Source organism: Leiobunum rupestre, chromosome 7 (genome assembly GCF_980474605.1).
Source record: "Leiobunum rupestre chromosome 7, qqLeiRupe1.1.hap1, whole genome shotgun sequence".
In the NCBI taxonomy this organism is placed as follows: Eukaryota; Metazoa; Arthropoda; class Arachnida; order Opiliones; family Sclerosomatidae; genus Leiobunum; species Leiobunum rupestre.
In genome coordinates this window covers 11523153-11538495 of record NC_143390.1, presented here as the reverse complement: position 1 = coordinate 11538495, position 15343 = coordinate 11523153, and the positions used below count along the sequence as shown (strand labels likewise).

The 15343-nt window shown below is 33.5% G+C and overlaps 2 protein-coding genes across 2 annotated transcripts in view; one reads left to right on the top strand and one right to left on the bottom strand.

The window, feature by feature from the left end:
• LOC149934427 (adipose-secreted signaling protein) overlaps window positions 1-11615 on the top strand; it is a 36392-nt gene extending 24777 nt beyond the window's left edge. The window contains exons 2-6 of the mRNA XM_090153068.1: window positions 9591-9655; window positions 9729-9859; window positions 9918-10059; window positions 10115-10243; window positions 11419-11615. Coding sequence (XP_090009194.1) covers window positions 9628-9655; window positions 9729-9859; window positions 9918-10059; window positions 10115-10243; window positions 11419-11519 — 531 coding nt within the window. The 5' untranslated portion in view covers window positions 9591-9627 and the 3' untranslated portion in view covers window positions 11520-11615. The remainder of the gene's footprint in view (window positions 1-9590; window positions 9656-9728; window positions 9860-9917; window positions 10060-10114; window positions 10244-11418) is intronic.
• Window positions 11616-11730: 115 nt separating this feature from the next.
• LOC149934426 (ADP-ribosylation factor-like protein 3) lies at window positions 11731-13141 on the bottom strand. Its single transcript, XM_090152771.1, has 4 exons — window positions 12925-13141; window positions 12662-12860; window positions 12414-12595; window positions 11731-12354 (listed from the first exon to the last, which is right to left on the bottom strand). Exons 1-4 carry the CDS (start codon window positions 13030-13032, stop codon window positions 12178-12180), a joined length of 666 nt encoding a protein of 221 aa, XP_090008897.1. The 5' UTR covers window positions 13033-13141; the 3' UTR covers window positions 11731-12177.
• Between the last annotated feature and the right edge of the window lie 2202 nt (window positions 13142-15343).

Here is a 15343-nt window from a genome sequence, read left to right as displayed (position 1 = left end):
ATTTTTAAAATAAAAATTACTCTGAGCGAACTCTTCCTTTAATATGTAGGTTGTTGATGGCGTTTTTTAATTCCTTGATGTCTCTCAAAAGCTTGTCAACTACCCTTTTCTTGGTTTCGTTTCCATCGTTAAACTTCAAACAAAATTTTTAATATTATCATTAAATTCAGTGTATACACTTTAATATTTTATCCCTATTTAATGGGTTTAGCAATTGATTTTACTTACAATTTTGAAAATATCATTTGTTCCCGTCCATATTATTATGTCATCGCCTTCTTTTATTCTATACATTCAAATAAATATCTTTATATAAATAAAGCTTTGAGTCATTCAATAATTATATAATCTCTCATTAAAGACCGAGAATAGGGCGAATTTCTACCCCTGTACTCGATGTTTCGACGAGTGACAGCTTAACTGACATCTATGGCAAATTGATTGACAGCTCTGAGAGCTTGAGTGACCACTTGGACATTTCTGGATATTGAACAATTCAAAAACAGTCAAAGAGGTCAGTCAAGCTGTCCACGCTGAAGAAATTAACAAGTTTAGATATGTGGGGGTCAAAATTAACGCACGAGAAAATGGAATCTATGTTCTCGGCCTTTACAATCGAAACTATTAATGGAATTAAAGATATATTTTTAAATTTATGAAAAGTTAATTAAAACATAAATACGAAAAGACAAACCTCTTGTCCCCTTTTTCAACCATTGAATTTAAAAAGTTTGTAGTGCTTCGAATTGTACCCGATGACTTCATAAGGCCGAAAAACCTATCCTTTCTTGAATCTGGTTACAGGAATATAAATCTTATAGAAACATTTTATCTTAACAATACCTTGCCTTCTCATAGGGGAGCTCCTTTGAAATATAAATGAATTATAAGAGTTATATTTTAAAAATAATGGACTAAATGACGTCACGCACGGGACAAAAATATTGTATGTTTGTTAGGGTAGAAATGACGAAAATGACCGTTATTAAGATAACACGAACCGCCAAATGACCAAATAACAGTGTTCTTTTAAAACTTCTGTTAGTCTAGAGCAGTGGTCACCAAAGGATGTACCGCGGAATCATGGTGCTCCTCAAGAAACTCATGGCTCCCTTCCTCCTCGAAACGTTTTGTATCTTTTAGCTGGTTTCTATTCTCTTATTTGGTAGAAATTTAATGACGCCTCCCACATACGGGGAATCTATTTATGCCACCGTGTTAAGGTTTAAGTGTTCGTTAAATATAACTGTAAAATTGATAGTTGAAAATGAAACATTAAATTATCATTACCTCATGTATTTAATTTATATATGTAACCAGAAGTATATAATTTTAGATACCGCTAATATTAAGCTGTGGTGCGTTGTATCCAGTGACACTTCGTCACCCACGCTTTTTCCCATAAAGATAAAATCCCGCACAAAATGGCGGCCATTATCAAAGCTACAGAGTGAAAGTACTCAGGTACTCATTAGTTTTTTTCGGAGGGAGCACACAGTTCTTTATTCATACAAATATGCCTTTCGGGGAGCACGTGCTCCCTGCGCCCCCCCCCCCTTGCTACGACACTGATACACATTTGCGGTTATTTCGAAAACTGATAACTGCTCGATTAATCTTTCTCTCCTAAGATGTATTATACCACAAGTAACAAATGAAACATAAGTATGATACTTCCTATTCATTCAATGCTAAAGCTTTAATGATAGACTGTTTTGTCAATGGCAACATCAATCATTACGTGGCTAAGGACTAACAAGTTCCATCGAATTGGGTACAATTGTACTATTGGGTATCCGCCAAAAATTTGTTATTTATTTTAATTTTTGCTAAACAGTCACCGGATAATAGAATTTTATTGAAAATTAACCCCCACTTTTCGAGAATATATGAGAATTTACGATATTTTTCCAATTTCTAAAATTCCATTACATTCTCCATTACTCTATAAGAGTAATATCGGTGTGACGTATGCCGACGTCACCCATGCTTTTTCCTATAGATAAAAAATTGCCCTCAAAATGGCAGCCATAGCCCAAATCTACGGAGCGATACTACTCTAAAGAAGAATATAAAGTGATATTTGGTGGTATTAATACATTTTACCTAACGTAGGGTACACGACGGTAGTAGTAATAGTTTTAGACGTATCTACAATTTGAGTTTTCGTGGCAGATACTACAAAATTGCCCCTTTTTTAAAATTCTGTTATTAATTGTCTATCACCAAAAATAACACCTTTTCGAAATATTTCTATTTAAATAAAGCGCCTGCCACTGAAAATTTAACTTTTCGAAAATAATGCTATTTAAAATTATTTTGGAAAAGGGGTAATTTTTAGTGGCAGGATCTAATTTTAAACAGCATTATTTTGGAAAAGGGGTAATTTTTAGTGGCAGGATCTAATTTTAAACCGAATTATTTTGGAAAAGGGGTTATTTTGCTGGCAGGCACTTTATTTAAACAGCAATATTTAAAAAAGGGGCAAATTTTGTAGTATCTGCCACGAAAACTCTGTGGTTAGTCTAAATCTATTACTACTACCGTTGTGTACCCTACGTTAGGTCAAAATGTATTAATACCACCAAATATCACTGTATATTCTTCTTAAATTGGCGAATGTAATGGAATTTTTGAAATTGGAAATATATCGTAAATTATCACATATTCTCGAAAAGCGGGGGTTTATTTTCAATAAAATTCTATTATCCGGTGACTGTTTAGCAAAAATTAAAATAAATGACAAAATTGTGGCGGCTACCAAATAGTACAATTGTACCTCGAATTGATCTTAATCAATTGAAACTGCCAGGTAACAATTAATGCCCAGAAAATACCGGCACTATTCTTTTTGACGGAGCAACCACGGTGGGAAATGTTTTCAAACGTGTAAATAACGCCTATTTTGAGAAAGTAAAGATAAAAATAAATATTATAAACAACTCTAAATTTCACAAGGTAGCGGTTTTCGAATTTGAAACAAAACGTATTTTCCCTCATAGTGATAACCATCAAACTATCCCAGTTATTTTGCCGACGAAGAGAATAAGTAAGGGCGTGTTTTCTGTACGGAAACTTCCGATTACGCAACCGCTCTACGACAAACTATCATTAACAGAAATCGATCAGTGTCATACTTATGTTACTAATGATTATATTAAAAACGCAAAAAAAATAAAAGATGTAACGACAATACCATACTAGTTTATAATAAGATGTTAAGCAAAAGCGTTACAAGGATTAATGACTTTTTGTTGAGTTTGAAAACGGCTGCCGTAACATGTAACTTGGTTTTAACGTTATTAATATTTCATATAGTGTACTGGTGCCTAATCGTTGTATTTTTTTTAATTTTAAGGAGTCCATTACAGGGGGGGGGGGGGGAGGTTAACCCATACAAGACGTAAAAGTTGAAAAATAAATAAAATCTGAATCTCGGACCGATAGGTCTTCGAGAATAAATTAAATAAACGGAACTTGAACCAAAAAGGCAGTCGAGTCAATGAAGGATATAAAAATTAAGAAATATGTTGGCATTTTCAACAGTAGTTAGACTGGTTTCACCCCTTTTGTGGCTTATCAGTACTAACAAACCGAATTGAAAAACTAAGAGATATTTTATAAACGTTTCAGGTATCTTACCAGGAATTTTGAAGTTTTCGTACAGACCGGCTACTTCCATCAAATTATTATCGCCAATGAAATGGTGATTTAACCATTTTACTGAAAACAATTTTAGTACGACGTTAAACATCACCATATGTAACATTATCACTCATAAGTAAAGGTACTTTCTTCAAAACTTTTTTCATGGTATATGACGTAAATTAGTTTACTTTCAATGCGTGACTTAAAGCACGTCACCAACTTTATAGAGCAGAATTCCTCGTGAGTTTTTAACTTTAACAGTAAACTTGTATGTCGCAATTGCGAGATTTGTTTCCATGGTAACATTTTCAATAGCACAAGGAATATATCAAATTATTTTAAACTAAAAACCACGTAAATTAAGTTACGTGAATTTTGCTAATTTAATTGTAGGCTCATTAAAGTATATCAAGTCGAAGGGCTCATCACTACACGTGATCGCTGTACAAGCCTGTAGCTTTAACTGTAGTAAAAAAGTACGCATACTCTGTACTACCAAAGGCTGTACTCGGTGTACAGAATTTTCTGAAGTGGTTAGCCCCTCGTATCAAATGCACGTACATGTAAGACGTTGAAATATTCTACAGCTTGGTTTCCACTAGCGAGCGTAATAAAAACGCTCGATATGAGATTCGAAACTCCTCCCGACAAAAGGGCAATACACTTGTAAAGATATAAATAAAGACATTATTTATAGAAAGGCCTAGCCTAATTTTATAACGTTTGGGAACTAATAGATTTTCTTATTTAAATATTAAAAACCAATTACCTGGAATATATTTAGGCACGATCGATGTTTCAGAGGATCCTATTAAAAGAAGTGTACCTTTAGTTAACAGCTGTATTGTTGTTTTAATCAGGATCTTGAAATGTTTTTAAATAAAAGAGGGCGCGCGCAACGCTAGGGCAATGTCCGTCGAGAAAAATACACCATTGACGCTAGGTATTATTTGCCTAATATTTTATTGATACACCCAGTAAAAAATATTATTGATAAGTTTTATATTATTTGCCTAATATTTTATTTTAGTCCAGTCAATTTGTGCTCAAAAGGCTCCCTAGGGGAAACATTTTCGGGTAGTTTTGATTTCTTCGATTCTGTATGTTTTTTGGGGTGCGTTAACAAAATTTCGTTACGGAACATTGAGGCTCTTTCCATGAGCGCACCCAGAGCGACCTTTCGGTGTCTCGGCATCTGAACGGTCATGGAAACGCGTTAGTGCGATAAAAGTGGTCGACCTTCTTGGCACGACAAAAGAGGTGTTCCGGGGAGAAAATATCGCTCCTTTTTGTTTCTTGGAAACGGTCATCGCATCGTTCTCACTACATTTTGGGTGTTTCTCTCCTTATTCGTTCTATACACGGAGTGCCTCTTAGTCAATTTCCGAATTGAAAAACAACTGGAAAATCTAGTGCTTCTAATTTCTATCTGAACATATCAATCCGTTATCTTTTTCTCACATGATCAGGTACAATCTGAATTATATATCCAAACTGCTTCACTAATTTCACCGTCAAATTTACATTTATATGAACGTATAAATTTGTGGCGTAAGCGTAAGTCAAATTAGTTTGGGTGAAAGTCGAGTTTGACTTAATCCACCGCATTGGGCTAGAAAGAAGATATTAGGATAAATGCTTCAAAGTTAGTAGCACTACAAATGGAGCGATTTACTCATCAGTGGGGGTTAGATTCGACAATGGAAACAGGCGGCGATATCGCGTCGCGTAATTTTCATGACCGTTCAGATGCCGAGACACCGAAAGGTCGCTCTGGGTGCGCTCATGGAAAGAGCCTAATAGAAAAAAATAATTATATATTAAGGTGTAGTTTTCCAATAACACGATAGATGGCGCCCACACGATTTGATTAAGTTCATTTACTAGCCTTAACTCTCGAACTTAACAAATAGTGTCCCGCGAAGCGGTAGGTCCTGGAAGGCGGACTTGGATCTCTATTTATTCTACCTCATTGAACCTGTCTTTATAAACCACGAGACAGCGCCAGTGTTTCTCGGGCGGTCTCGTGCGGCGTATAAAATCTAAGCTAATTATTATCTAAATCTTAGTCTTAATCTATCTCGTAGGCCTCCTTTCGCAGTTGAGAAAATAAAGCTACAAATACAATGCATGTTTTTTTTGTCATTCAAGACACGTGCTTTTAATTCAGAGGCGTAGGAACGGGGTAGTACAGGGGTACAAACTATTGGGGGACTTGTGCAAAGTAGAAATTGGGGCCCCTAAAAAATTATCACCTTAATTTTTGACTCTATTAACGCCAATGTGTGGGATATATGATACGCCTAATAAAGGGTATCCATTTTACATATTTCCCATTAATTGAACACGTCTATTATTCTTATACGCTATCTGGCTATACGTATGTTTTTCAATTCTATGCCCCTACTCTATATAGTCTCCCCATAGAGTTCTATGTTAAATTTTGATATCGTATATTTTGCTCTTTGTTGCTGTATGGCTGTTTTTAATCTGCGACAAATTTTACGAATAAACTCGAACAAACATTTTTTTTCGAAGACGGGGGCCCACATGCCTAAATACGACCCTGAGGGCACCAAATTTGAGCGTAAAGTGCGCCAAAAGCTTCGGTATCTTAAAGTAATAAAAAACGTTCTTACGCGACTCTTTGCATTTCTCAATCAATAATTTTTATTTCAAAAAATACCTGAAACATATTTCGGGTCAATCCTGGCTCTTTAGTAGGATTCTAAAAAAAAATTTCTTATTAAAAATTTATTGATCTTAATATATCGGCTAAATAGTTAAATCGCAGATTTTATTTATTTTATTATAAACCTATGATTCAACTAAATACTAACTAGCTAAGAAAATCATTTTGCTACTAACAAAGACCTTAAAAATATAAATGCCATATTGCAATTTCTTTGCGTGGTTAAAAACTATAATTAAAATGGAAATAAATTGAATTTGTATAAATTCCGCTGTGGGTACTCTAGCCGTTTTAAGCATAAAATCTTAAAAAGACGAGAGTCTGGCCAGATTTAACTCGAACTAGGGAAGTTCAGATAAGTAATCCCACTACTCTGGCAAACCTGCAACGATGGTGTATCCAGGGTTTCATTTCAGGGGGAGGGGGGAGGGGGGGGGTGAGTTAAAAATTTCAAGGTGCTAACGGACGTTCCACGATTTTAGAGCTATATTGTCTTTGTGAAGTATTTTGGGCGATTTAGCTAGGAATTTAACATTTCATGGTATATTTTTATACCAAATACCCGCTATTAATTAATTAATTAATTAATTAAAAGCGGGTATTTGGTGGTAATCCAACCTTATAGTGGAACAACCTTGGTTTTATTAATATAATTTTCTATAGAGTAATGGCAGTGTACGTGACTCCTATTTATAGATAAAACAATTATGTCAAAAATGGCAACTAAGGCTAAAGGTACGGAGTGCCCCTATTCTCTAAACACCCACAATTTTAAACTCGTTATATAATTTTATTAAATAAAATTATTGTTATTTATCTATATATATTTTACGAATGTCTGTAAAATTTCCAATAACTTTTAGTTTCGTGTAATGATTTACAAAAGTATTATAGGAGTAAAATATGTCTATGGTAATCGCAAGTAGTTCAGTTTAATTATAAGCAATAAAAATTGAATACCTTATTCAACATCTACGTTATATAAATAAAATTGAAAAGAATTACCATGTTTATTTCGCTGTGCGTAGGGCTCAAACCGCGAGCTGCTAGCCTCTTTTCGCGATTTTGACATTTTTAGGAAAACAAAATCCAAATACACCCTACTTATTTCAAAACTCAAAGAGAATTGAAGAACGAAATCGCGGACCAGGTTTGAGTGAACAAATGAATAATCTCTCCCAATGGACGCCAACTGGTGGGATTTGGAATTTGGAAGAGAGTAAAGAGAATTTGGAGATACAAAAAGCTAAATGTGAACTGGCTTTTCGACGCGAGAGAAAATGTATCTAATACAATTTTGTCCATTCCTTCTTGAAAGACATGGTTGGAGGTTTTTCGCTTACAAATTATGCTAAAAACCAGTGATGAGTTGAGTATAGGGTAAAGTTTTCTATCATCAAATTGGTGTGAACTGGGCTACAACGCACCTCTTTTCACCAAATAATTACTTCCTGAACTTCGATCTCATATCGCCTTCGGTTTTCCTTATCTTGAAAATGGTTTTTGGAGACTAGTTGGATGGCACACAGGGTGTTTAAATTTTCTAAATCATTACATTTTTCATAATAACTATTTAAGCGCTTTTGAGGTACCTATAAGAGTTTCTATTTAAAAAACACCCGGCGAAACACGCTGTATTTTAAAGGTTATAGTTTTCTCTATAATAAAATTCTAAGCCATAGAAACGACCTAACTTCCGAGCGCTGATTGTTCCTTCTCCGTAGTCTTGGCAGTCGATAATACGTCAACCGAACGTTACTTTCGTTCCCTTTTCCGCCGTTGATTATCACTTTCGTGTTAAGTTATCCCTGGTCAAATGTATGACGTATACTGCACGGGCGGTGTTCACCGTTTTCTTCCTTTGATTAGCTCTTGCTTGCAACTTTCGTTTCACTAAAGTATATTTCTCTTTCGGGTTTCAAATTTCAGGGTTAAATTTCCACTGTTGACAAGCTACGGGGTTTCTTAACCAAACGAAACAAAATTTATTTTTATTTATTGTTATAAAGTCAATAGACCTTTATATAAAGTAAATTAAACATTATCCTACTTATTTTGATGTTGCCTATATGTCACGGGTGTCGTTTCACTACGAAAATCACTCGACATAAGGGTAAATTCGACAAGCAATTTGGTTTTTAAGTATAAACTGAGCTGAGCTTCTGCGTAATTCGTCGCGAAGGAGCTACATAAAACAAATTCATCAAGCGTTGCTTATTTTAAAGAAAGAATTAACATTTAAATGGTTAATAAATAGCTTTAATTACTCTTAAATTCGAATAATTTAATTTTTCCTAGTTTTAATATTTTCCACGATTTCGAAACCAAATGTTATAATTACGAATTTCAGATTTTATATTTAAAGTATCGTAATATTAGCATTTAGCTGCTTCATAAACACCCTTAATTACACGAAAATTATCGTAATTTAATTTTTCCGTGGTTTGTCCATTTGAAGGAACACACTTCGAATGAAATATTCAGCCGCCGGACAACTAGCGGCATCTATCGCACGACGTGACGGCGATTGTGTATGATTTAAAAAAATCCTCGTTTTACTCGCTTGCAAAAATCCTCGTTTTAACATATTCCTCGATTTAGCAACCAAATGTTATAATTACAAATTTCTGATTTTATATTTAAATTATTGTAGATACGAGAACGTAAAATTTTCATATATATATATATATATATATATATATATATATATATATATATATATATATATATATATATATATATATATATATATATTACACGAAAATTATCGTAATTTAATTTTTCCGTGGTTTGTCCATTTGAAGGAACACACTTCGAATGAAATATTCAGCCGCCGGACAACTAGCGGCATCTATCGCACGACGTGACGGCGATTGTATATGATTTAAAAAAATCCTCGTTTTACTCGCTTGCAAAAATCCTCGTTTTAACATATTCCTCGATTTAGCAACCAAATGTTATAATTACAAATTTCTGATTTTATATTTAAATTATTGTAGATACGAGAACGTAAAATTTTCATATATATATATATATATATATATTACACGAAAATTATCGTAATTTAATTTTTCCGTCTATTGTTATCGCACGGCAAAAATTCCTCGTTGATTATTTTCCGCGGTTACGGCGGTTTACTTGCTGTGCGCAGTGTGACAAAGCCGTCATACTACTATTTGGTAGCTTTCCTTCATTTTCCTCGTTTTCCTCGTTATCCGCGCTTTCCTCGTTTTCCTTGTTTTAGTCGTACCCCACGCTTATCTTGAAAACATCCTTTAAAAATAAATATGGACAGAGACCGTTCGTCCGTTTCTAGTAAGGGATTAATTTACAACGAAATGTTTTGACCAAGGTGTAATTTTAATATATATTTTATAATATAATAAAGATGAAGCAGGTGGTGCTGGAAGCCAACGTGTCAAATTCATAGAAACTGAAGATACACTGTTTCATGATTCAGAAATAGTTGTGAAAGAAATAAAAGATGCCTTCTATTCTGTGCATTTGGGATTTTTGCAGGTCATTTTCACTCAGTTTTATAATAAAAGAATCTAAGTTAATAATAAACCTTTCTTAGATTGGTCATCGCTACGAAATAAAGTTTCAATTTGAATGTAATATCACGTACTGCCCTTTAATGGTTAGAGATTCTGATAATGCCAATTTGTACATGAGAGTCAATGAACTAACACCTTTGATGTGTGACATTCACTCTTCAAGTAAAATAAGCTATTAAAATAAATATATATTGTGTTTAATATGCATTTCTTTTAGGCAGAATGTACGTTTTAAGACTCGAGCTATTTGCACATAAAGAAAAACTTATAAGGGAAAAGCTGGAATTAGTCTCATGTAACAATCCAACTTGCCATATATCTATGCTGCTCAATGCTAGAGTATTAGGTAAAAATTCTAAATAATAGTATAAGTAACATTAGTAACAACATAAGTAACATAATATTATTATTATTGGATTTATGGTAATAAGTATGACAACTATAGCCTCAGTTAGGTTTTCCTAGCCAACACTCTTGTAATATAAATAATAATATACCTTTCTTCAAAAAAGGCAACTTAGTACAATCATCAGTAACATAATTATTATAAGTATGATACTTCCAATTGTTTCAATGCTAATTTTCTAATCAAACCTATTTTTAACACTGACCCTCCCTCCCATCACCAACTTGGACACTTGAATGAACTGAGTAGTGTATTATCGTCCTTGAATTAATATATTTCTATTTAGGCATATTTTAGACACTAGGGGTATCTGTGCTGAATGAAACCTGGATTGCGCAATAACTGTGATAATCGAGGCTATTTTCATACTTCTAGTTATTATGTTACAAGGATTAGCAAATCAAAAATTCCAATACATCAATATTTAAAAAATGTAGGTTCATATTGATAAACTCAACTCAAAACATATGAAATAAAAAAAATTACCTGTAATGACGGATCTAGTTAGTTTTGTTCTGATTCAATAATTCATTATTGTGCCAAAGTAAGAGTTAGTAAAAAGCAACATTCCCGGAATTAAAGTTCACAAAGTACTACCCTGTACCATAAGTAACATAATAAACACAAGTATGACACTTGCTATTCACCAAATGCAAATTTTTTAATGATATTCTGTTTCGCCAATGACAACGTAAACCATTACATACTGACAGCTCTCTGTGAACTGCTCCTAGTATTTGGAGGAAGCCCGGAAAATCACCGGTCACTTACTTTTGGAAAATAATGATGAATTATTGAGTCGGATGATAAAAATAACTATTTTAAACACTGGCTCCATTTCAGAAGTTAGTTTTTTTACGCATGTACGCTCTTATTTCTCGCTATGAAACTAACCAACTATTTTGCTAACGAAGCTTCCTATTTCGCAATCACTCCACGACAGACTATCATTAACCGAATTCGTTCTGTGCCATACTTATGTTCATTATGTTACTTATGCCGGTACTAATGTTTCGATGTCACTGTGAAGATTTATCCAAGTGTCATACTTAATTATAATGTTATTTATGATAGTAGGCCTGATATCCTTTTATTTATTTACCTTTGTTTTAAAGGTAAAGGAAAGGGAACTCCTCTTCTGAAAAATGGAATTCGATGTATAGGAGTCGAAATGGAAGAAGATTCGGAATTGAGTGATTGGCAAGGTTTCGAATAATATTTGCGATACGTTTATACTTTTTTTTACAAGTTATTAAATTTTTGCTCATTTCTTTGTATATTTGTAAATTAAATACTATATCTTCTTAAAAATATATGCTTGTTTGTGTAATAATTTGTGTTGAATAATCAAAACCATTTAATTTAAAATAAATTTATATAAATAATGCTTATATATTTTTAAAATATATTTAAACATGTAATATAATTCCTGGGGAATTAACTTACGTACGATATAAACAATGACTAGGAATGTGTGCAGATAATATATAATATTAACATCACGCAACAATATTTATCATATTTAAGGTAGACTATTTACGCTTTTTCTTAAAAAGCTCCGTTACCTTATTACATAAGCTCTATATTTTAATCTTTTTTTTAAATATCACAAAGAAAACTAATAATTTACAATATTTTTCCGAAATATTAAATAACTATTAAAGGCAAGTGCTTGTAGTCAAAATTTTAGAATGATTAATATTTTGGTAAAGTAACGAGTATTTCTTATGAGTAGTAATTTAATTTTCCCTTTAAATACCCCTAACCCTATTTTATTACAGCGAATATTAATTGTAACAATAGCACTGGTTTTAAGGCCACGCAAAATTTAAGTAGTGATAAAGATCGAAAGAAACTTTAAGAAAGCCGTAATACTATTTTCTAACCTTGTCTAATTCTTCTCTGATTTTACCCTGAACTTCATTCACATCTTCCGAGTTACAAGCGTTACAGGATATAATGGTAACATTTTGTTTCTTCCACTTCCTTTTAACACTTTCAATACCCAAGGCACTTTCTATCTCTGCCTGGGTCGCTGCTTCAGTATTGGCCTGCAAAATTAGATAATTTACTTTTTTGTTGATAATGGATAATCCACCTTAAAACTAACTTGTTTATTGATTAGTAGCATAAGATGGACTTTTGTTAATCGAGGGTCAGTCATTAATGTTTTGACAACATTTTTTGCTTCAGCAAAACGGGTTCTGTCATTGGAATTGATGAAAAATAACACTAGATCCGTACCACTATAGAAGTTCGGCCAATACTCCCTTAGTTTCTCTTGCCCACCAACTTCAAAAAAACATTTAAGCAATATGAAAAAAGTATTTTATTTCGGTGAGTTGCAATTTAACTTACTTTCCCAATAATTTATAGACAATGATTCATTATTTTGACAAACTACGTTAAAGCCCTCAGTTGGTTCAATTTTTTCTTTCACCGAATTATTGGAACCCGACAAAAAGGACATAAATTCGCTCTTTCCAGAACCATCAAGGCCCAACAAAATTACCTTTTTAACGTTATCTTTACTGTCATCAAGATCATGGATAGATGCCTATATTTAAAAAAAAAAAAGTGTTACAAGCAAATGGATAGAATAGTTAATTTTTGTTATGTACCCGAGTGCCATGAGGTTTTGTTTTCCGTTTACGCTTTAAGTATACAACGAACGACAGAGTACCAACTACCATAGCTACCGGTAACCAAATTCTCCAGTTTTTAATCATACGGATTAACGATTTGAGAATATAAAATGTGTTAAGCCTAAATGTTAAATTCGACCTTTAATTCGATGGTTTCGACCATAGACATTAGAGTAAGAATAACCTAGACAGATTATTGATAGTCAGGAAGAGCGCGTGCTTGAGTCGGAAAATTCATCTCTCCCCGTCATTAAGCGTGCTCTGCGCCAGATGGCGAAAATACGTGGCGCGGCCTATCGAGTAGTGGGATAATTAAAAAATGTGGGAAATTCAAGTCGTACGTATTCTAAACCCAAACTTTTTAGGTTTGACGCAAAATGTAAGGGATTGAATTTCAGTAAATAAAGTTTGATTTTGGAAATATTCGAATTTTAATATTTAAAATGGGTAAAAAATGTGCTGTTCCCAACTGTAAAAGTCGTTCTACGAATGACAAAATATCTTTTCATAAGTATAAGTTTCAATTGTTATGTTTATTTTCAATAATTTTTCGTATAAACTTTTTATGGTTAAGATTTCCTCAATCTAACCACGGCCGTCTCGAGATCTGCTTCGCGCTCATAGCGGCCCAGGCCACGGCCGTCTCGAGATCTGCTTCGCGCTCATAGCGACCCAGGCAAAGATTTCCTCTCCTATGTATTTCCGCGAATACCTTCTTTTAACACTAGGAGCGCTGTCTGAGCCCCCCCTTAAATGTAAAAAATTAGCGGGATATTTAATAGTTTTCTATGGCGGTAAATTCAACTAGTTAATCCTTTTTGCATTGTTTTTCAAAAACTTCTGGAAAGTTTGGGATATACATCTTATGATTTGATCTTTATCTAATAAGTTTTCATTTAAAACATTTATTTAATTAAAGTAATATGCTTATATTGAGTTTTATTAGTTAATTGCTAAGCCTAACCAAAGTTTCTTTGGTTTTTCACAATTTTCAAACCAGTATTCGCATTTTTTATCAGAATTTTAAATAAATAACCACAATATTATTCATATTATTTAATAAATACCTTTATTATTCTTTAAATTAAGTTCACATTTCTCAAACTTAAGTTTTAAAATATTGCCTATTTTTAATTTGCAAAAATGCCCACCACAAAAATTTGTTGTGTTCCATTCTGTGAATCTAAAGGCCTTTTCACACTAGCCAAGTTTTTGACCCAACTAGATGAGTCAACTTGAGTTTAGTCAACTAGTTGGTTCGTGTGAATAAACGTTCGATGAGTGGATCCACCAAAACAGTACGCGAGAAAAAAATGGATAACTGATCCATTTTTGCTGACTCAGCAGTTTGATTGGAAAAGTTGGCTCGTGTGAAAAGGTCTTAAGAAGAATATCAATGTATAATTTCATCAGTTTCCAGTTGATGAAAGTTTATGCAAATTATGGACTAAGAACATATCTAGAAAAGATTTTGGGGTCAATGAAGCTTACGCATCACGCAAGATTTGTTTGTAGTGGGACATTTTAAGGAAAGTGATTACTATCAAGGTCTAAAGATCCGCAAATATTAGAATAACTTCATTGTCTACAATATCTTGCGTGTCATACCTCCTTAAATCTGGTTTCCAGTTTGTCTTGACAAGAAATTTAACGAGCGATGCTATTGAAATGTTTTTCAGCATTCTCAGGAAAATGGCTGGAGGGAATGACATGCTTGATGCAAGATAAACTATATTCAGTTTGGAATCCTACCTTAAGAGAGGCACTATATCATTAACAAAACCTAAAACATCTAACGTTCCCCAAGACAGCTTCACAGATCTATCAGCCATGATTGATACTAGACTCGATGGATTTTCAACTATTTTTAACGGCAATGAAGTTACGTTACCATCTGAAGTTATGAGTACCCAGATACACAGAGATGCACCTTACGGCTAGCAAGTATCGCATACTTGGCTGGTTATGTAGTACAAATCCTAGAGGAAAAACATTTTTGCGAATTGTGCCTTGAAAATGTATCACAGCCTAATTCTGACTCACCATTAGTTGGATTGATAAAATTGTCCGACAGAGGAAACCTTAGGTATCCGCAGCAAAGCTTTATCATGTTAATGGCTATAGTAACAACATTCATAGAGAGAGCTGTACCCTATCTCCGGGTTCACCTGCCATTTTAAAAAAACATTGAAATCCACTTGTGGCCAAAAATTGCTCTATGCCCTTACATCCAATGTGATTTGAATAATAATCACCGAATGAAATTGCTGATTTAATTTGTTGAAAGGTCGTACTTCCAATTATCACAAATATTACCAAAACTCTGTCCGCAAAATTTGAGAAAGTGAAAGAACTTGTGCATAAGCCTCTTTCTTGAAAAGTACTCAAGTTGTAA

Excerpts from the sequence above, each read along its gene's own strand:
- LOC149934426 (XM_090152771.1), bottom strand. The coding sequence starts at position 13,032 with ATGATTAAAAACTGGAGAATTTGGTTACCGGTAGCTATGGTAGTTGGT. Across the intron at positions 12,861-12,924 it reads CAAAACCTCATGGCACTCGG|GCATCTATCCATGATCTTGA; the intron begins GTACATAACAAA and ends TTTTAAATATAG. Across the intron at positions 12,355-12,413 it reads TGCTACTAATCAATAAACAA|GCCAATACTGAAGCAGCGAC; the intron begins GTTAGTTTTAAG and ends CTAATTTTGCAG.